The sequence below is a fragment of the Microplitis demolitor genome, chromosome 6, assembly GCF_026212275.2.
Source record: "Microplitis demolitor isolate Queensland-Clemson2020A chromosome 6, iyMicDemo2.1a, whole genome shotgun sequence".
Classification (NCBI taxonomy): Eukaryota; Metazoa; Arthropoda; class Insecta; order Hymenoptera; family Braconidae; genus Microplitis; species Microplitis demolitor.
In genome coordinates this window covers 8,004,487-8,028,700 of record NC_068550.1, presented here as the reverse complement: position 1 = coordinate 8,028,700, position 24,214 = coordinate 8,004,487, and the positions used below count along the sequence as shown (strand labels likewise).

The 24,214-nt window shown below is 29.9% G+C and overlaps 1 protein-coding gene across 1 annotated transcript in view; it reads left to right on the top strand.

The window, feature by feature from the left end:
- LOC103580569 (uncharacterized) overlaps window positions 1–24,214 on the top strand; it is a 221,879-nt gene that overhangs the window by 66,374 nt on the left and 131,291 nt on the right. The window contains exon 4 of the mRNA XM_008562374.2: window positions 10,093–10,155. Coding sequence (XP_008560596.2) covers window positions 10,093–10,155 — 63 coding nt within the window. The remainder of the gene's footprint in view (window positions 1–10,092; window positions 10,156–24,214) is intronic.

Genomic DNA, 24,214 nt, shown 5'->3' with positions numbered 1-24,214 from the left:
TGCTTGGCAAATAAACCGGCCTTATACTCACTAATAGTATCAGTCATAGTAGTAGTAGTAGTAGCAGTAGTAGTAGTTGTAGTAGTAGGAGTAGAATATGAGTTAAAGTGAGGCAGAAATAGGAAGAAAGAGGATCTGGTGCTGTTGAGAGCCAATGGGTATATGGTATATCCCAGGAGGTGCACGTAGAGACGGTGTCAAGTACTCTTGCGCCAGAGAAAGAGCCCACTGAATGAGGAGGAACTCTCAGTACAGTAAGAGTGAAAGCCCGTGCGGTGTTTTGACGATAGATAGGTAGGGTCGGTTCGAGCTTTTTGGCGACACTCCAGTCTCTCTGTATAAATACTCCTGGGGGTCACTATGTTTTTCCTCTCTTCCTTTATAAATTTCTTTTCACGTGATTGCTAACTTAATCTTATCCTATTATACTCAAAATAAATCATTTATTCACATGATAAATGGAAGAATAAGTAATTCGAGTAGGTTAATTTTTTTAAGGCTATTGACATTGTGATCAATAACTGGCAGTACGGGCTGTTGCTTTACTCTTTCTTTCAACGTACATATTTTCTTTGATGTTGAAATACTTTTCGCCAGAGAGTTACAGATGCGTTACGACATGCTTACACTCTGAGTCATCGTTCTAAACAAATAGACTTGCTGCGTAATATTCCAGCTCATATTACACTCGTTTCTTTTATTTTTAATATTTTGATAACTACTTTTCTTTACATAACTTTACAATATGGAAAGACTGGTTAACTACTTATTTATTTTATGTCATTAGATCTATTGATATGTAGTTGACATTTTGATTGTTTAGTTCATGAATTAAATTTCCATTTGATGTCAATTTGTATTAAATTATTAACGGACAATTATTTGGTGATTTTCAAATTTAGGTGGCAGTGGTCTAGTAGATCTAGTAGACCATTTTCTAGAAAATATCAATTTTTGAAAACTTTGAAGGGGTTCTGGGTTCTCTAGATAACAGATAGGCAACAGAGACTAGAGCTAAGTTCAAAATAATTTAGTTACAAATCTAGTTGTTGTAATACACCGAACTTTAAACTGCCAGATATTGTAGCGTTCAATATAAATTTAACTTACATTTTTTATAGTTCAGCACAATATTAATTATATTGTTGTTTTAAACATTCATTAATTTTACTCACAAACAGTCGCATCGAGTATAATAAAGAATTAACAAGTTTTATTAATTTTCAAAAACGAGGACGATTTAAATCGGATGGAAAGTACACAATATGTGCTGCAAATAACTGACGACAAATTATTCACGGTTTACTAAATAAATTTTATTATGCCAGTAATAACTTTTTTTACTAAGCTCAATTTTATATTAAAGTTAAATATTTAATACAAACTATTGGGAATAAAACCAATATAACCTTCAATAAAAACAAAATAAAATGCATTGTTGATAATTTGTAAGCAACTTGCATATTTTCCGATTGTTGTTATTATTTTTTTAAAATCTGTCATTAGTTATTCAATTAATGCCACTAAAAATCAAATTCTCTACATTATGATTATCACTACTTGCTATTTAATAGCATTTCACAAAAACTTCATTCCAGATTCTTTACTTCTATTTTATAAAAATTAACTTAAATATATTTGATAGATTTCCGGAGTTTTCGTTGTGCCCGATCATGAAAAAAATTCTAAAAAAGTCAAGTGAAAAGGTAAAATATTAAAAAACAAGTAAATAAATAAAAAAGAATGTCTCAAAAGCACGAGAAAAATAATTTGGTGAGCTCTGAATTCTCTCTCGCTTCTGCTGAACCTCAGGCCCATTAATAATGTCAGACTTCCTCTCTGAAATTTTTCTACGACGAAGATGAATTACGTAACCTCTCATATCAACTTTTAATTCGCATTCTCTTGTCTCGCATTTTTTCTTATTTCACTCTCTTATTATTATTATTATTATCATCGTTATTATTTAATATAACTACCATTCTTATATCCCCTTTTCACTTACGTGTCTTTTAAATGCTTATTATAAATTTATCATCATAATTACTCCAACTGTTATTGTTATTAAACAAAAATAAAAATAAAATTCTATATATATATAAGTAAAATACCCCGAATAATTTATTTAAAAACATAACGCACCGTACATCAATAACAGAGTGAATTATACTGTCAGAGTATGACGGGAAGGAAGGAAGAGACCAAGTAAAGGGAGAGAACTAGAAACTCAGACTCACGTTTCACCACGACAATGGATAATCAATCACTCAACAATTCTCTCATACTCGTTCTGTTTCTCTGCTCGTGACCAATCTACGTTGTTCAGTTTTCCATCAGGCATATCAATGACTAAATATTATTTGCAATTCATAAAATATATCACTAATTTATAATCATCACAATCTCAATTCGGGCTATCAATTGATCTAAAAAAGTCGCGAAATTCTACTGATTCCAATTTGAAATAATTATCACCCAAAAATCCAAACCTCTATTACAGAGAGTGAGAAATTTTATGTTCGCCTTCACTCACTAATACTAGAAATATAAATTATTAAAGATAATTGTAGACACATGTGGGGAATATCTCAGAATGAATTGCCGACGTGAGACAGAAATGATATCCCACAAGGAAAACCTGTTATATAATAAGTGAGAAACTGAGACGAGACGTTAATAACGTTCAACTCAGCAGTACTATACCTAATACGAGAAACTTGGACAGGTCTCATTGTCATCCAGATGACAAGTAATGAATTTCCTTGTCGACCAAAACTCAGAGTCTAATTAACGGCTGATATATCAAATAGAAGTGTCGTCGAGAATCAACGCGATTTATATTATTACCTAATGCCAATTCATTCTGTAATTTTATACACCTTATTAATCATGCATACCCTGTAAAAAAAAAACTAATATAAGTCCACGCTTCCCGGTGTTAAATTTAACGGAGTTGAATTTAGCCCCGAAAGTGGTATAAAATATTACCGATAGCGGTCTTAAAAGAGTTAAAGTTGACCCTAAAAACGGTGTTAAAATTTTTACCGGTGTTAAAAAAAGAATTTTTTTATTTTTAAAGTATCAGAAGTCGAATTGTATTTTTAATACGAAAGAAAAAGTTTTTATTGTTTCAAAAATTAATTCTACGACAGTTTTACTAATTTATGAAAAAATCCACAGATTATTTGTCCAATGGCATGTCAATCTTATTGTATAAAATATGAGAAACAGATGTTTATGATTCTCGACTCTTTACAATCTGAATCAGCGAGAAAAAGAAAATAAAATTATCAATTAAATTTAGACCAGATCCTTGATTAGTTATATGAATTAGTACTAGAAAATATAGGAACAATAGATGGAGTAAATTAACGAATTATCACTTGCAACATTTAGCAATTTATTATTGCTTCATCAGGCTCTACAAAGAAATCATATAAATTAATTATTGTTCTAAGATCTTTATGTCTAACCTATAAAACCATAACATACCATAATATTACGCTATATAAAGTCAGTAAATATAATGCCTTGGTAATTATTTACATTCTTCGCATTAGGCTACTTTGATTAAAATTATTAATTATTAATTTAACATATATATATATCTGTTTTAACCCTACACAGTAAAAAATGTTTGGTGTAAAAATGGTCCCAGAGAACTTTACACGATCTGCACGGTATGAAATTTTCTTGGTGTTAAATGTAAAGCCGTGTACTTGTAACACAGTATGAGTGTTTTCTTTCACACCGCACGGTGTTATTATCGGAAATATTGTCCGATAATATAACCGATAGTTGAAAATTATCAATCAATATATTTGCAGCATTAGTATATCGATATTATTATTGATGTAGATTCTTTTAAAACAAAAATTGAATACTTAGGGTCGAAGTAATCGAGAGTTTTAAATAAATAACTTATGCATTTACACCATTGGTGGTGTGAATGTTCTAATTCACATGGTCGAAAATTTAACACCGTCCTGTGTAACCTTCACACCGGCAGTGTTAAAAACTTTAACACCAAATCATTCACACCACACCATGGACTCGAAATTTTTACTGTGGATGAAAAACGTCAAAGTTATAATAAAAATAACAATTATATTATTCCTAAATATTCTGTTTGATAAGTGATCGAAGATTCATGCGATTCGTTTAGTTTAATAAAAGAGATATTGCTTATATTTTATATATATTAAAATTGTTTTTATCCAATTAATGATAATTTCGTAATTTTAATAAAATATTATTATTATAATTTTTCTGTTTTGTAGATTTCAAAACACTCATACTCCGAAATTTTTTTTTACGGTGCAATATTTCTCCCTCTGTTATAGGAGTCTTCAATGGAATTTGTCGGAAATTGCCAGACCAATAAAATTATTTGTATTCGCCTTACATTGTATCTTTTAAATTATGAAAGCCATAAACAAATTCACGCTTAAAATTTAAATTAATGCCTTACGCACTGAGAAAATAATTTTGCAACGAATATATATGAATGTATCAGCAACAAAGTTTTCTTAAGAGACAGCAAGTAAATCATTAGGATGTTGCAATAACGTGAGTGAGAAAACAGAGAATAGAAATTATATTAAACGTGACAAGACAAAGCAACCTCTTACTTCGTATTCTTATTTTATTTATTCCTCTTACTCTAGTTCTTGTCCTTCTTATACTTCTTGTTCTTTACTATTTTGATCAGTCTAAATTAGACTTAACTTTAACACTCACAAAGGCTATATGGCGCAATGGTCAATAAAATTTTCATTTAACGACAGCCAGGTTGCCAGAGAATCCGTCTAGTAGTAAAACGAGGCATTAGTTAACTAAAGACCGTTATAAACTAGTCTACTGTATGTTTTCTAATATATATATATATATACATATAAATATATATATAAAAGACGTCTTTTAGCAAACTCACGATCGGTACAAATCACAAGAACGTGACAGTGCCCCCCTGCTGATCCCAACGCGGCGCAGTGGAACCACAATACAATATCACATTGATTTTTTTTCTGAACATATATGTGGTGATATATATATCTATGAATGTATGAGATACCTGATACAGGTGTGTTATACATCCACGAGGGACCGGGTAGTTATATCTATCCAGACCGTAAATTACGTGAGAGTCATAATTCGCTTTACGACGTACGCCCGCGGCAAAATCGCCTCATCTTTCTCTCCCTCATTTTATATCTACATCTACATACATAAATATATATATATATCAAGGTATCCTTTACACTCGTGTATACTCCGTATTCCTATTCCAACTCACCAAGGAACGTTTCGCATTCATTCGACATTACCTCCGTAATTTGTACTCGCATTTGTGATAGCTGAGTAAAAGCTTCAAAAGTATTTAGAATTTAAAAAAAAGCTCTTGAATAGTTTTGGAAAATTGGAAAAATGAAAATAATGTTTTTTACTTATAAACTGGTAGATATTTTTCTTGAAATTAAAAGCTAATTACTTTAAATCAGTCATCAATATATAATATAAATTAACTTATTTATTTAATTTATGTTCAAAGAACTTTTAATTCCCAAGTGATAAATGTCATTAACATTAAAATCACAATGTATTTTGTTTTATTTCATTTGAATAATTTTTTTTTACGTCTATAAGTAAACTAATTTTAAATAATGACAATTTTAAAGTCGATAGTTATTTTAAAAACCTAAATTTTAATTTAAAATGATTTATTTTATGATACTGATGTTAGCCGACGTCTACTAACTTTTGGATTTTTTAACTACACGAAAATAAAATTATGGAAATTTTTGCTATGCATTATGGGAATAGTTTCCATAATGGTAGAGGAGCCTGGGGCACGAAGGCCCCCTTAAGCCGGTTTTTTTCTTTTTGTGGCTTTTAACCATCAAATTTATTTATTTTTCGTCTATATCAGAAGAATCAGTCAAAATTTCGCAAAAAATCGAAAAAAAATTTTTTTTTTCTGGGGCACAAAGACCCCCTTTCCCAAAAATTATTAAAAGAAAATTTTTCTTTATTTTCCGTCAAGTTATGACTTTTATAATGTTTACATGACGCTTTAGGCCAATATGTGATATGTGAGGTAAAATGGACCATTCAAAAAAAAAATTGTCATGAAAAAATTAACTTGACGGAAAATAAAAAAAAAATGATTTTTTCGTTACAATTATTTTTTCAAGTGGTCCATTTTACCCCACACATTGGCCTAGAATATGATAAAAACAATTTTTAAAAAGAAAATAAAAAAAATTTTTTTACCTATTTTTTGAAGGGGGCCTTTGTGCTCCAGGGAGGGCTTCGTGCCCCAGGCTCCCATATAGGAATTGTACCCATACTATAATGAGGATGTTTCCCATAATAAGTTTTATCAAAATTTACATTCTTATTTCCAAAATTTAAATTTCCTCGAATGTTTCGCGTTGACAAAAAATTTTAATGTTTTTGCCAAATACAATTTTTTTTTTTAATGTTTGAATTTCGGTTTTTATATCTACTAATATTTCTGTATATTGTAGAAGTGATTTCCAGAATTTTCTTTCAATTAATCGTTTCATGATAGTATGGACACTATTCCCATAATGTTATAGGAATAGTTCTCATACTATTATAAGAACTATTCCTATAATTAGAGGAACCATTCCTATAGTGTTATGGGTATCATTCCCATAATTATAGGAACTATTCCTTTATTTATGGAAAACATTCCTCTAATTATAGGAATTGCTCCCATAATTTATTGCCGTAGTTCCTATGGTGGTATAGGAAAAAATTTCACAAAATTATGGAAACCGTTTTCATAATTTTCTTTCCGTGTAAAGTTTTTTCAATTTTCTACATGTACTTATTTTTATTTTTTATTCTTTGTAATCGATTTTTTGAAAAAATAAAATTCAAAAATTGTTGGCTATAATAAACTCACAATTAACAAAAACTAAATGAGGTTTTTTTTTTTTTTTAATTAGCATTGTTGTTTAAAAAATTTTTGAATTAAAACCCAACTCAATATTTTGAATAATCACATAGAATATATCTTTTTAAATAGTCGCCTTTGTATTTTCATTAAAAATTATGCTTCAATTTTTTGGGTTATGTCAACAAATCAATATTCATATAAACCACATAAATTTTATTAAATTTCCATGACAGTTATCTTTGAAAATGGTTAAAAAATTAAAAACGGCGTATCTAAAAGTTGTTTAAATATTGATCCAAGTTGTGTTGAATTTCCGAGGACAACTCGACATCGTTAACGCAAAGCCACGGTCTCAAAAGTTTAAGCTACACCGTACAGTGCTACAGATGATCTACATCACAAAGAGAATGCGAGTTGCGCAAGCTCTCTATGAAAGATCCATGGGTGGTGTTGGAATAAGGTCCGTTCTCAACTGGACTTTTGCTGGACCCAAGCTAAGCCAGAGGAAATATCGATCACTTTGCTAGAAACCTAGCGGTTTGCTGGCTTTCTAGACTCGACCAGAAAACTACTTTTCAAGTTTATTCGTTCGTAAATAATATTATTATCGATGTTCTCTACCACATTATTGATTCCTCATTATCCAGCACTTTAATTATTTATTTGACTCTTCTTATTATTGTTAAACCTAGTCTTACATATATATATTTCGAGTTTACCTCTTTTAGTTTGACACGAAAATTTATTCGTGCATAACCGATTTGGCAAATGTTCAACACGCGGTAGCCCATTCCCATCGTCCTCCACAACTTGTCCCTGAAGCATTCTCACATTTTTTTTTTATACGTTTGCTTTACTTCTCATTGTTATTCTTATTCTTATTCTTGTTCTTGTACTTATTCTTGTTTTCAAATTTCTTCAAACCCAATACATATTTTTATCTACGTTAGTGTTACACGGAGAAAAAAATATAACAACTTTTAGTTAAAAATATGAGTCAAAATAACTAATTTCATATTATAATCTTAAAACGCCATTGAAATTGTCTAACTTTTACTTTCTTGAAGATTTAATTCTTAGTTATATTTAGTAATTTTTATTATTTAAATATTGAATCCAATATAAACTACATTGGTAAACTTGACTATATATATAGTGAATTTTACTATCCCGTTTAGTACATTTTACTATATTAGAATAGAAGTAGATAAAATTAAATTTTTAATAGCTTTTCAACCTTTTATTATTATTGTTATTATTATTATAATTTATGTCATCAGTATTGGTGTTGGTATCAATTTTTATTTTTAAAAAATCACTTGTTTTAACCGAGATTCGAACCCTGATTTCCCGCGCGCGAGTCCTTTCCTATGTCTGACAGTCCGATGTCTCCTTTGAACAAAGGTCCCTGAACTTGAAACACATATTTGTATATGCTGTTCCCACCGATTTTAAATTATATCAATCTGCTTCAGAAAAATTACAAGCCGTTTAGTAATTTTTCGTTGCTATACAATACTTAATACTACTATTCATCTGCTTCACAGAAATTACTAAACAGATTGTAATTTTTGTATACTCTAGGGTATTTAATGCATATTTTTAGTAAATTTTTATATTTTTAGAGAGTATAAATCATTGAATCGTATTATCAAATGCTGTACGAAACGTTTAGTAATAATTTAATATTGTCTTTATAGAATTTGCTGTTTAATTCATAAAAAACACAAATAAGTTAGTAGTAAAAGTGATAATATAGGAATTTTTTAAATAAACATATAGGGGCAGGGGGGGGGGCAAAACGGGGAACCCCCAAAATTTGGTGAAAAAATTTTTTTTTTTTTTTTTTTCATCTAATTACTGTATATCCGATAGTTTTGAGGATTTTCAGCCCTACCCATAACACCGGGGGGAAAATGGACCAGCCGAAAGTTATGAAAAATGATTCTATCATATTTTTATCGTCAAATTAAAATAAAATTAATATGTTAATTCATTTTTCGGCAGATTTTCTGTAGTTGGGGCAAATTTAGCCACTAAAAATATTCGAAAATAATATTTTCATTTTTAATTAATAGTAATTCAATTAAAAAAAAAAAAAATTTATCATTTTTGGCGGAGGGCCTCTCTGTCCCACAAAAAATTTTTTTTTCTGCTTTCATATCCACCGATGATGTGAAACGTAATTTTTCTGTATGTATTTTACATAAAAAAAAATTTAATTCAATGTAATTTGATCAACTTTCAGAAATTTTTTTTTTTTAGCTTTTTTTCAGGGTACCCCATTTTGCCCGCCAAAAGTAAAAATTTTATTTCTTAACGGCAGCTAAAAATTTTGTCTATTTACCTTGAATATCATTAAAAAAAAAAGATTTAGCGTATTTTAGTCCTCAAAAACTTAGTATTTCCTTAGGTACCCCGTGTTGCCCCCCCCCCTAATATTAATTACTGTTCTGTGATTTTTACTACACATTTAGTAATAAATAGTAAAAATAATGCACTCATTGATTTGCATTAGTTTTTCTTACTTAAATATATTAAATATTAAAATATTTTCGAGACTCGTTTTCTCCGTGTACGATCAGTTTTGTGATATTTTCACTTAAATAATAATTACTTTTATTTTTTCTTATACTTTCAAATACAGATATTACATTTTTATCATTTATTTGGTTAATAGTTTAAAAATAAAAAAAAAGATTTTAGATTATCGCAATATATATAAGAGGATTAAATGGTTATTTTATTTTAAATTTATATATATTTTGTATCAGCTCGACTTCGATCTAGACCACCTGTGCAGTCTCTAATAATTAATGGTTTAATTTGACGAAGCCGCTCACCGTTTTATCCCACAAGAACATTTTATCTCGTGCAATTTTAATTAACAATATGAGTGCAAAAAAATTTATAACTCAATCCATGATGTTGAGAGATAACCAGAGGTAAACTGAGCGTCATTAGTTTAATGCTTAAAATTATTAAATGTAGGAAAAAAGCTATTGTTTGCAACATTTATAATTATATTTTTTTTCTTGCCTAAGGTCGTATTTTATTAAAATAATTAGGATATTTTGAGCTTTTAGTATAAATATTTATCAAATTAATTAAAGAAACTAAAATCTCTAGCTGTTTTTAAAAAATAAATTTTATTTTTATTGCAGAGTGACAGCGGGCTAGTGGACACAGCTCCTGCTCGTCTTGGCAGCATGACAGCTATTAATTCCGTGAGTATGAAATTTATAATAATAATACTAATAAATTATTTATTTTAATTTAATTTTACGGAATATAAATTAAATAATAATATTATTAGATAACTCAATTTCGAGATTTTCATTTGAGGAAAAAAAAAATTTTTCTAAATATAGCTTCTGAATTAATGTTTCCGAGCTGGGTTTCTAGAGGTACTTTTTTTTTTTTTTTTTACATTTAACCAATCAGAATCGCGGTTAGGCACGTCCGGTCAGGGGTCACGTAACAAAATACGATTTCACGCAGAAACAACCCTCGATAATATACGCATCGATCGGTCTAAATTTTTTTTAGTAAATTCGCTTTATTACATTACAACTTGCGAATAAACTCCGGGTCTAAAATTCTTACTGAAAATAAAAATAAAAAATTATATTATATATACATATACTTTAGCTTTCAATTAATCATAATTTACAAAGTAATTCACTCAACAAAATTTAGTCTCATACTTATAATAGGAAATTTTATCCTCTATAAAAAAGGACTCAATAATTTTTTTAATATAATCAATAGTTTTTGAATAAATCTAAAAAATGTAAATCTATTAATAGAACAAATTACAAAATTCAAATTTTCATTTTCTTTTAAATTTCAACTGCCCATAATTTGTAAACTATTGCTCCTATCAAAAGTAAGCCAAATACTTTTTCGTAGGAAATTTTATCCTCTATAAAAAAGGTCTTATTAATTTTTCTCATAAAATCAATAGTTTTTGAATAAATCTAAAAAATGTAATTCTATTAATAGAACAAATTACAAAATTCAAATTTTTATTTTCTTTTAAATTTCAACTGCCCATAATTTTTAAACTATTGCTTCTATCAAAAGTAAGCTCAATACTTTTTTTGTAGGAAATTTCATACTCTACAAAAAAGGTCCTATTAATTTTTCTCATAAAATCAATTGCTTTTAAGTAATTGCACTAAAAGTAAATGAATTTCTATAATTTCTATTTAAAATGACAATTGTTTTAAAACAAATTGTTGAATCCTGGTCACTGTAGCAATAAATATACTAAGTATATAAGTATTCATAAATGGGCTGTTGATTTAAATGAAAAAAAAATATCGGATGAAAGATTAACGAGACAAACGGTTTTAATGGTTGAGTTAATGGTGACATGTTTCCTAAAGTTATACGCCAATGACGACATGTCGACAGTACTTAAATATATATCTATATGTATTGAAAAGATACACGGATGTGCAGTTATATTTATCAGCGTTTGAGAATCGGAGATGGTTAAAGATGGAAAGAATCACATAAGCGTCAGCAGCTATGTCGAGACATCGTGAAAGATGCAGCTGAGGAAGCGGAGACTACACGAAAGTTTAGACTAAAAGTGCCCAAGAGAACCGAGTTTAAATAAAGCCCGCGTATGTGGGTCAGTCGGTGGTAGAGACCGGTGGTATTACGCAAGCATCCAAGTCCATCCCAGTACATCTCAGACAAGACAAGTTAAGATATACTTGTAAAACTCTCTCGACAAAACTTTTATCGGTTAACATCATCGTCAAATTATTAAAACATTATTTTTATTATTTATTTTACTTATCAACTCAACTATTCACTACTTTTAATATTCCCAAGACTTGTGTAAACAATTTTACTTTTTTTTTTATTTTACTTCCAAAGAAATAAGTCCGCAATTTTAAAAATATTTACCTTCGCTTAATTATTGAAATCAGGAAGATTTTAATTATTATTGTTTATTATTATTATTATTATTATTATTATTATTGTAATATTTCTTTTTAATGCTCAGCTCTTAAAGGAGGTTATTACGGGTCGAGGGTGAGAGAGAGTGCAAACTCGTTAAATATTTCAAGCCTTCAGTTCTCTTACAGCAGCATCAAGTTTCATGATGCGTTTCCACGTCTTAAAATTTTACTTTTTCTTTGCCCGCTTCTATCTCCATCTAAGAGAGCTTTCCTACAAAGTTACAGGAACAGTAACGTCAGCATTGCTAAGTTTACGAGCATTGGAGCTTATACTTTTGTTCAGATTGTATTATATCGTAAATTCAATAAAATGCAAGTATCCAATGCGGAATCAGCTTGTTCAAATAATTTCGGTAGAAAAAATAATAATAATAACAATAAAATTAATCTGGCTTCCGCGGAAAAGTTGTTAAGACTATTTGACAGTACCGACTACTCAATAGTATCGAGTTGAGGAAAGCGCTTTTAAAGTATCGGAGATTCGATTCCAACGATTTCCTTGCATAGTTAATGGCTTTGTTTTGCAAATGAATTCCCAAAGTCGAAAGCTCCAGGATTAATGGAGCTTTTGCGCGCATAGAACGACAAAGTCTCGGTAAAACTTTTAGAATGCCGTAAGCTTACCCATTTAAAGCTATTTCGCTCTGCTTTATTATTTTTTTTTAACTCCTTATTTCATATATCTATATATATACATTGGGCATTATATTCTTTTCGCGTCTTTAACGCCCGCCTTTTACAAAAGTTCCGTCTTAATTATTAAATTATTCAAAGGATCTGGAGACAATAATAAAGAGATAAAACGGATCTGATTCGATGGTCATTTTCTCGTTCTTTTTTAATGTCTTTACTTCTTATTCATTTTAATTATTTCTTTTTTGTCCCACCTCAACTATGAAGTGCTTAAGGTACTCTATAGTCGCCTCAAAACAATTAAGAATTTCCGACTGTTTCATTGACACTGAATCGTACATACATTTTATGTCATACATGTAAATAGAGTTATAAGTACAATATTTTCAAGTCAGTACTTTCAGAAACAACATTTTTTTTGTAGCTGCATGCAAAATAATCAGTTGCAACTAGTGATTATTTTTTAGATGTAGAGAACACTATAAAGAATAAAAATTGTTTGTATTGTGTGGAGTTATTCCCAATAGGAGCAAAATTACGAGTAATTTTTTACCAAAAGTTTCGGCAAAGTCTTCCTGATTCATCCTTAAATGGGTTGAAAATCAAGAAGAAAATTTTTCTAAGGCCTTTTTCGAGCTCCTTGACATGGAAAAACTACATAGGAATGGTTACTGTGCTACATAAGAATGATCGTAAAGTATGTAGAAACTAATTTTAGCATATTAATAATTCTCGTTTTAATAAGAGTGAGTCGTTTTTACATATGACTGAGTACAATTCAACATAGTAACCATTACTATGTTACACATTATGTCGAAAACACGACTGATTATCGTGTTCATACACGCTGAAAAAAAAATGCTAACTATTGCCATTTTGCGATAGGGAATGATTACCATGGTGTGTGTGATAATCATTATGACACGTTTATGTTAACTACTCTTTTCTCGGATATCAATAATTACTATTGCCGATAGTAATAGTTACCATCTAGATCGTAATATTTCTTATGTCTGAAAAATTTTTAATTTTACCTTCTAAAATAGTAATGGTTATCATCACGAATAGGAATGGTTACTATCTAGATACGAATGCTTACCATCTTCGATAGTAATAGTTAACATAAAAGAATGAGAATCATTAAAATGTAAGGATAGGAATAGTTACTTCGTTAAGATGGCAAGTATTACCACTTTTTTTTCAGCGTGCAGTTACCGTTCGCTTACCTGATAATACAGGTTCCTTTCAGCAGTACACGGAGAGAAATTTATGGTAACAATATATTATACAATATATTATGGAAATGGTTCCCATAACGCTTGGTAACCGGTTTTTTTAAAATGTCGACTATCGGAACGGCACCCATATATATTATAGTAATCGTTACCATAATATCATGACAACCGCTATTATAAAATAATCATAATGGTTACTATAATATTATGGTCATAGTTACCATAATATTATAGTAACCATTACCATAATATTATAGTAACAATTACCATAATCATATGGTAATAATTCCTATACATAATGGGAATGATTATTATAATATATGGTAACGCTTACCATAGTATAATGGGAACGATTAACATAAAATTATGGGAATAGTTACCATAATATATAGGGTTTATTCCCATATGCACTTAGGAACCGTTACAATATGGTTATAGGATTGGTTCTTGTTTGCTTACGGGAACTATTCCTATGAGTATGGTAATCATTACCATAATTCTTTCACATGCAATATGGGAACTGTTACCATAATGATGGGAACTTTTCCCAGAAAGTATGGGCCTATAACCTATAATTTCAAGTAGTCATTACCATAACGGTTCGGGATGATATTTCATAAACGTACCAGAAACGGTTACCATAAATTCCTCTCCGTGTAGATGTGTTACGACATAAAATAGGTTTTCGCGCTGTATGGGGAGGCGAAAGATTCACCGGATAAATGCGTTCCATTGTCGTTCAACATATTAACCATTCCTGTGCTGGGCAGGAACTGTTGTTTTCCGTCACATGTCTGACTACTGTTGACAAAATTAATTCCCGCTAAAAAGTAGTCAGACATGTAACAGAAAACAACAGTTCCTGCCCAGCACAAGAATGGTTACTATGTTGAACGACAATGGAATGCATTTGTCAGGGGAATCTTTCGCGTCCCCACATAGCATCTATGCCTATTTTATATCGTAAAACATCTACTGCTAAAAGAAACCTGTATTATCTGGGAAGCGAACGGTAACTATGAACGATAACCAGTCGTGTTTTCGACATAATGTGTAACATAGTAATGGTTACCATGTTGAGTTGTACTCAGTCATATTTAAAAACGACCCCCTCCTGTTAAAACGAGAATTACTAATATGCTAAGATTAGTTTCCACATACTTTACGATCATTCTTGTGTAGCAAAGTAACCATTCCTATCTATTTCTTTCGTGTAGATATAGAAGACGATGAGGAATAAAAAAATATTTATACTTACCATCGAATAAAGAAATCATTTTCTAACGGTCGGTTGTTCTTCAGATATCGTCGATATTTGAAAATCCATGTCCTTTGAAACATGACCGATGAAGAAAATTGAACCTTTTAAAAAGAATAAGTATTTGAATAAATAAAATAGAAAAATACCCTTGTAAATTCAAAATTATCATAAAAAGTTTGATTGGTTTTTGTGCCAATATCTCTACAAATATTGAGTTGTTTGAAAAATTGTAAGAAACCATTTTTGTAACGCTTTGAATTCACAGTAATAAAGGTATCTCATACTTTTTCTTAAAAATGAATATCTATCGATATATTTCAACTTTAAAATTGTCTGAGGTCTTCGTGACCAATGAGAGTCAATAAAGTTTACATGGATAATTTCAAAGTATACTTGGGGGTAAAATAGACCGCTTCTATAATTTAGTAAACAAAAAAAATTTTTTCACGGCCTAATTTGTCTCGGAATCGATTAAGCCTCTTTTTGTCATACTTTTTAAATTAATTGTTTATTTATGTCAAGGACAAAGTTCTATGTTGATTCATAAATGTCAACTCTATTAGGATTCTCTAACGATATTTATATATTTGCTCATCGAAATAGGTCATTGATATTATACATAATTGTTGTTTAAATACTCAACACAGTTAATAATAAAAAAAAGCAGCGTAAATTAAAAAATATAAAAAGAAATCTGTTAAATTAAAAATAAGTTGGGGTAGAAAATGAAGATAAAGATGATAAAAATCATGAATATTTGTCTAATAAATGTCCAAGAAATTTTAAATGGGATTTAAAGTAAGAATAATTTGACATAAAAAATATCCTAGCTTTCATCGTGAGCATAAATATAAATCATATTGCTTAGAGAATTTATTACTTTTAAAAATAAAATTTTCGATGGACGAAATAAGGGAGTTGAGTTGTCTCTAGGCAGCTGAGTGGAATTCCATTGGCCCACTTCCATTTGAATATTAAGTCAAGTTGGGTATCTTGTTCTTTCTTAGTCAGGACGAGACTTTCCCTTAGTCTTTTGTCACATTTCAGAATGTCAGCGATGTTTTTATCAGTAAAATAGTGGATTACTCTATTGACTACATATATATACATATATATACATTTGAGACCTAGTGTGAGATCGAGTATCTAAACGGAAAGATAAAACAAGTGATACGAGAGAAATATATATATAGAAAAAGGATCTAGTGGATTGCGATCACGATTCTTATTTTTTCAGGTCGCAAGAATCATGTCGACAAACTTAAGTGGAAATTTTTCCCATCACTTTGTGTGTTGATATTTTTTTTATGTATAACAAATATAGGGAATTTATGTGTAACAAAAAAAGGCGGGTGGAACGGGCAGGTGGCTAAAACGGAGCACTCCAAAAATTTGGTAAAGAATTGTTTTAAATCGTCATTTACGACTCATTTATGTCCCGAACAATTTTGTAATTAACATAAAACTGTGTGCTAGAACAATATTTTACGCAAATTTTTATGTTGCTTCAACATTATCAATTTGTGTAAAAAAAAATAACAAAAAAAAATGTTAACACTCTGTTACCGGTTTTAAAACTTTCACATTCAAATGTTAACTGCAACACACGTAAAGTGTTGATTTAACATTGTTACTTGTGTTATTTTGTTACTTAGAAAAATTGGTGTATACATAATCTCAAGAAGCGACTACGGTAAATTCAACCCATTCTTTGTGTTACTTCAATGAATTAACACGCGCTCTATGTTAAAGTGACATTTGAAAAGTGTTAACACTTGTTTAGACAGTAACATTGAGTAAACGTTACTTTTGTTTCAATTAACATCTTTTTGTGTTAAAAATGGACCGATCAAACAACACTAAATCAGAATGTTAAATTAACACATGAAAATGTTAATTTTATTTCCCTAGCATTATTATTAACGAACGGTTTTATTAATATATTTAATTGATATCTTGTCCAAATCGACTTCATAAAATAGCATCACAAATCTATTTTTTCATTGAAAATATATATGTGTAAACAATTTTATTACTTATTTTTTTAATCATTTCTTTGTTTTTTTTTTTTTGGAGATGATCCGTTTTGCCGACTCGAGGAAAAAAATTTTTTCTAGGGCGTCTGAGAATTTTGGTTCAATTACTTTAAAAGAAAGTCAAAAAATGAAGATTCATGACTCATGACTAATTTTTTTTTAGTCCCGAGATTAATTTACTCATTTATATTTTTTAATTTAAATTTCTGCTTTAATCACAATCATTTTTTCATTAATTCATTTATTCATTCATATTTTTAATATAAGGGGCCAGAAAATAATGGCCTCCAAAACAAATTGTCAATGGTGAATTTTTTTTCTAATTAAATGTTTCGTTCAGCCCACGAATATTTGGTGTCAATATGACTCTGGGATAAAAACATAAAATTTTGATGTCTATTTTACCATTCCCTTATGAAGTATTGAATAAAAAAAAAGTATGCGGAAAAATTTTTCGATTAATTGTCAGTCTCCTAAATAGAGCCATATTTTTTTTAAAAACTAAAAGCCACTAAAAAAAATTTTTACTGTTCACAACGAAAAATATTGCGTATTTATTTACATTTAGTAAACATGTTCACTAGCTCGGCTGGAAAAATTATTTATTTATTAAAACTAACATTTATTTTATTATTATTTTTTTTTTTTTTTTTTTTTCAATTCAACAACTCCTAGGTAAATAATTTTATTTTTTTATGCTACTGGATTTAAACAAAGTTCAAATCATAAAAAAAAAAAATTCACTTGGTCTAGTTTTTAAAAAAAATTTTTCAATCTAAATCCGGTGTTCAAAATATATTTCAATAAAAGTTAAATCGACAAGGAGAATTCCATCATAACACTTGTGATAAAAGAATCTCTCTCTCTCTCTCTCTATATATATATATATATATATATATATATATATATATATATATCAGTTATATTATCAGTGATAAAGTGAAAAGGACTTAAATAATAATTTCGATAAAAATTGATTCGCGGGCGACCGATGTCGATCACGACTACACTTAAGCTGATGCTTACTCGCTTGTAATAAATCCCAAAGATTCGCAACTCACCCCCTTTTTATATTCATCGTCTTTCATTTTTTTCACTCAGTTCTCCTCTTTCTCTTTGCCCTTAGCGCAGTTCCATCGACAGCGACTAATGGCCTTTTCATTCGGGCTCGTAAAATCGTTTTATATTAAACCGATACCGACTCGAGAATCCACCGAGCCGAGTTACTCTCACTCTTTCACTCGTTCGTTCGCTATTTTACTTCTCCCCCTCTCCCTCTTCCTTACTCTTTTTCAATACACACAGCCGTTGGTTCTACTTTCAACCTCCATTTGTCTCTCAACGGAAATAAACCCCGATGCAGAGAAAAAAATACTCTCGCCTCGTAATGACTCAACGAAGCCCATTGGCCGCAATGCTACCACACCAGACTCGCTAGGAAATCAATCTCGACCACCAGGTGATGATGGATATTTTTTTTTCTCAATACTGTACTATGTACTCTCTTACTCTCGCCACCGTAATTAACCGTCACTCCTCCTCTAGCTAATCGGCCATACAAATCGATCACCAACTCAGTCCTTTTTTATTCTCATTAAATTATTATGTATTTTTCAAACGCCTCTGCAAACTCAATCCTAATTCTAATTGACATGTCACTCATTCGATTTTCGATTATTAAATAAAAGTAGAGGAGAGTGAGTCAAAATGAGACACGATTTTTAAAAAAAAGAAAAATTTTTATATATAGTTTCTAGAAAAAGGATGGAGCAGGTTGGTCATCCCGAGTAGTGCGACCATTTTAGAGCTTTGACAAAAAAAAAATTTTCGTGTTGACTGAAATTGATAATTGTAAAATAAGTAATGCTGGTAATAATTAAAAAAGGAATTCTAATCCTGTCGGAAAATTAAAAAAAAATATGTAAAATAAATTAAGGAAAAAAAAAAAATTGGGCAAAACGGGGTACTTAAGGAAATACCCAGTTTTTGGGGACTCAAATACACTAAATATTTTGTTTTTCAATGATATTCAAAGTAAATAATAAAAATTTTCAGTTACCGTTGAAAAAAAAAATTTTTCATTCTTGCGAGCAAAATGCGATATCCCCTAAAAAAGGTAAAAAAACAAATTTCTGGATTTTAAATGAAGTTGATCAAGTAAAATTTTTTTGCAAATAATTTACATAAAGAAAATTTTGTTTTACATGATTATTGGATACAAAAGAAGAAAAACAAGTTTTTAATAGTTTTTATCATATAACAAAAGTCATTAATATTTTTCAACTGAAAATTGATTTTTGAACAAGTTCAACAAAAAAAAAATTCAAAATAACGATCAATTATATTTACAAATGCGATTTTGGAATGTTTAAAAACTATTTAAAATATAAAATTTTTTTTTTATAAAATTTTAGGGGTACCCCCTTTTGCTCCCCCCTTCTCCTATACAAGCACAAAAAAAAATTTTTTTGTCAAAATTTCGAAACGCTTAGACTACTAACTGGTCATAAAATAAACGCGCTAATAAAATACCAGTCAATAAAATTCTACTAACTTCAAAATCCTGATTAACCATCAATACTTTTCCCGATTTTTGTGTTTCGGATATTTTTATCCTGGTTTTTGTATCAAAGGTTATAACAGTAGGACATTGAGACCGGGAATAGGTCAGACTATTTGGAGTGACTAACTTACCCTATATTTTATTCTCGATACTGCAGATGAACATTTACAAAAAAAGATTTTTTTTCTGTTAAAACATGATGTCATTCTGCCCCACTCCCCAAATTTTTTTTGTAAATTTATTTTATTTTATTTACGCGAATTGTGTCGCGGCCTAAATGTGTCCCGTTTGCAATATCCATTGGATACGAAAGCTCTTTAAGTGTAGGGGAAATGACTTTACAGCTTCGTTATTTCTCTTTTTACTCCTTCTCTATCTCTTTACTTGAACCTCTTCTGTCTCCTTCACATCCTCCCTGTTGCTCACCACCCTATGTTCCGAGTTAACGATCATTTCGTTCCTCCCTCAACCTCTTCTCTCTTTTTTATGCCCTCAGTTTCGTTTCCGTTTTTTTTTTTTTTTTTTTTTTTTTTTTTATTATTTTTATGTTTTTATTTTATTTTATTTTCAAACGCTGTAACCTGAGCCCCTTTGCTGGAGCTCGTAAAAACTGCCAGCGTAAACTAACTCCGCCCTTCCACTCTACGTGTTTTTTTTTTTCTATCGTCAATCGACGATTTTCACATTTCACGTTTGATGTTAAAATTTATAAAATGAAAAATTCGCTTTTTGTTCTTCATTTTATTATTTTATTTATTCTGTTATTTGACACAAATTTTTTTTTGTATATATTTAGTGCGGCATAAAATAACTAGTGAATTGTAAATTTGATTTTTATTGTGGTTAAAATAACATGGAATCACGGAACGTTGGACGAGAAGAGACTTTTGACTCCCAATGGTTGCTCCAGAGAGCCAGTAGTGTAACGCCAGTGCGTTGAAACACGCATTTAGAAAATAACATTATGCAATGTGTTTTTTCATGGAACAATGGTTCTCTCAGTGTGGTTCACACGTCACGTATCCAAGCTGACTGATGAAAAACGTTTGAAATTTCCACGCGTCATGAACAACCAGGCTCGGGCTTCACTATTCACGGCAGGGAAAAGCACCACACTCTCTATGGCATGAGCAACTAAAAATTATTATTATTTTTTTTTTGTTTTTCAAATTTTTAATTTTATTTTACTCTTGTCATCAATTATTTTTTAAACTAATTAAGCTTTTGATGAAATTTCACAGTCGAAATTCTGACTTCTGTGTGAGTCAGCGTAATTTCAGTAATTATTTGTCACAGTTTTTCGGGTCTATAAAAAAATTGAGTTTTTCTCATTAAATGGGGAAAAATGGTCTAGTGGGGCAAGATGAAGTGACAAATAAAAGTTTCAATCAAATTTTTATTTATCGTAATTCTTAACTAGTGCAAGTCATTTTTTATTAATATAAATAATATATATGTGTGAAATTGTAGTGAAATACACTCAGAAAATTCCAATCATCTAAAATGATAAAAACTTTTTTCAATGCAAAAATAGTTAGTGTTATAATTTTTTTTAAAGAATTAATAATTATTGGATGATAACTTCTGCAATAAATTTTGTAACAGTTACTATCAGGATGGTAAAAATTACAATTTTTGATGGTAAACAGTTACCATCTGGATTATAAATATAACTCTAGTTAACATACAGGATTGTAACAATTACCATAAATATGGTGAATATTATAATCTAGATGATTTATACAATCATCTAGATAACATTTACAACTATCTGATTAATGGTAGAAATTTTTACCATAACTAGATAATAACTCGTATAATTTAATTTTCTAAGTGTAGGCTGCTTAGGTAATAATCAAATTTGAACTTAGAAATTAAGGTATGAGCATGAAAAATTTAGAGAAACAAAAATCTATGGTGTCACAGTAAAGTCGGACCATGTTGGCCACTTAACGGATATTGAAATACAAACATGAAAAAATTGCCATCTCCATAATTAAATTTACAATAGTTACAGTAATTTGCGATATAATCTTTTTTAATTTTACTACAACCATAGTAATTTTCCCATGTGCTTTTAATTTCCGTTGGGTGGTCAACATCGCCTGGTTTTACAATGACACCATAGCATGGCAAACAAGAATAATTACTCCTTGTATGCAATTGTATCAAAATTAAAAAAAAAAAAAACCATAAATTTTTGTTATTCAATAATTTTTACTAAACATTAAATTATCCTGACATGTCATTATTTTTTTTTCATAGAGCTCTTGTACACAAAAAGATATTACTGTTTTAGACTACTTGCCTCCGTTAATTATAAAAAAATAATTTTTCTATTACTTATTAAAACGATTTAATATTTTCCAAGCTCTTTTGGCAATGCCTACTTTGCCCTGGTCGGCCATTTTATCCCAGCATACCTTCAATATATAGTTTACTGACAACATCCACGTGACATAATTTTTCATATTTTATAAATATTTTTCTCAAGTCGCCCTACCAAATTTATCATTTTTTGAACCTATCGAGTTACTAAAAAAATATTTTAGTAGCAAATAAAACAAAATAATGGTCCCGTGTACACTTCACCTCCCTCCTTATTATTTGTATTAACAAATAATAAAAGCGTATAATCATAATAAATAAAAGCAGTATAAGTTGACAGTTGCTCTACTTATGAATCTCGAATCTTCTTAATTCAAATTGCGTTTGTTCTCGTCTGTGTTCTTGTTCTATTCGTCATTTTCACTCTAAATCTCTTGGAACGAGCATTTCTAATTTGGTATCCGAGACGCACGGCTGCGCGTGATGGTCTGACGAGATAAGTCACCCTCCACTCGTTCCGCTCGTCCGGTCGTCACCGCGTGTCCGGAATTTAGCTAACAATGCCTCCCATTGTAAAAGGGGTGACGCTTACGCCCCATCAATTACTATCCTACTTCTCAGTCACGTTCAATATATAAACACATATATATACATTACAAATAAATGTATTGCTCTTTCATCACGAAAACACCAATAATTAAAATAATACCCATCATCGATACTTAATTATTTATTTCCATCAATACCGTCGCTTCTATGCATAATAAAATTCATTGTTTTCATTTCAATCCCGATATTCTGCACTTCATTATTCAGAAATTAATTTTCAACGTTCATTATTTTAATTATTTATTTATTTTCAAATATATTTTACATTGTTTAAAATTTCCCTTGTAATTACAAGCAAATTACTCGAAGTTAAAGTCATCAATATAAAATATATAATTAATTTTTTAGCGATAAATGTCACAAAAAATACTTACAGTGTCTTATTTGCTATATGTCAATTTTATATGTTATTTATCTTCAATCATTTTGTTTTTTTTTAATCTTTATTTATTCACTCTATTGCAAATCTTTTTTTTCATTTGGAGGTGATCCGTTGTGCGTGTCCAGGAAAAAATGTCTTTTTTTATAGCAACAGTGACGAATCCACAAAATTCGATTATTTTCTTAGCGGTTCCATATTCCCCGACCTTACTTTCTGTATATCTGTATATATCAGAAAGATGGAATAACTATAAAAAATTTATAAATAATTTAAAAAGTAAAACTTACGAGCAGCGAAAGGACGTTCATAAATTTATAAAAACCACTTCATGTAACATTCATGATTCATTACAATTCGCGCATTGTTAATAAAAGCAATCGCCTGTTTTTTAAATATTAAATATTATTTTTTTAATATTTTTTATGATAAAAATAAAAGGTTGTATACTCTCTTGGAAGCGTTCGTTTTGGTGGTTCGCATATTTCATATCCAATATTTCATACGTTTTCCCCATTTTCATGCATACTACGAAGACCATTTGCATTTGGATTTTGCATACTTTATGATTTTATGCGCCAGCGGTTCGTCCTGTGTCACGGTTACCGCTCGTGCCACGACCTCTTTCTCTATTTTTCGACGTTTCCAAATTTAAATTCAAATTTAAACTCCGCAGATAAACTACCTTTTCTAAAACAGTCTCGTGAACGCACTATTTCATTATTATTTCATTTATTTACATTTAAAACTAAACTCACTGGTATTTTATCTGTTTAAATTAATGAATTGTCAGGCTGTTAATACAATGGACTCAACATCTTACACCAGACTCTCTATATTTTACACTCAACAGCAAACATTATAAAATATATATAAAGCGTCTAAGACTTGAGTTTCAGAGAGCTGATGCCAGCAAAGTCTTAATTAAAGATTGTGATTGCAATAAAAAGGTGTCGCGTAAAAAGTTTCTCAGCGTTGTCGGTTCTTTGATTTCCTTACACTTCCAACGGTTGCAGAACGTCCCTTTATTCTCTGCCAAAGTAAATAGACCGTATTTCTTCTGGAGATGACAGGAAATTCAATAATCCTGGCAACGAGAGGCAGCCACTGCAGCAGCACAGTACAACCTCCTACTTCTACTCCTACGCTTATTATTATATATATATATTATATATTATATATTATATATTGTAAAGAGACAGTTGAGTTGAAAACGTCCAACACTACAACCCGGTAATAAAACAAAATACACTGAAATAGAAA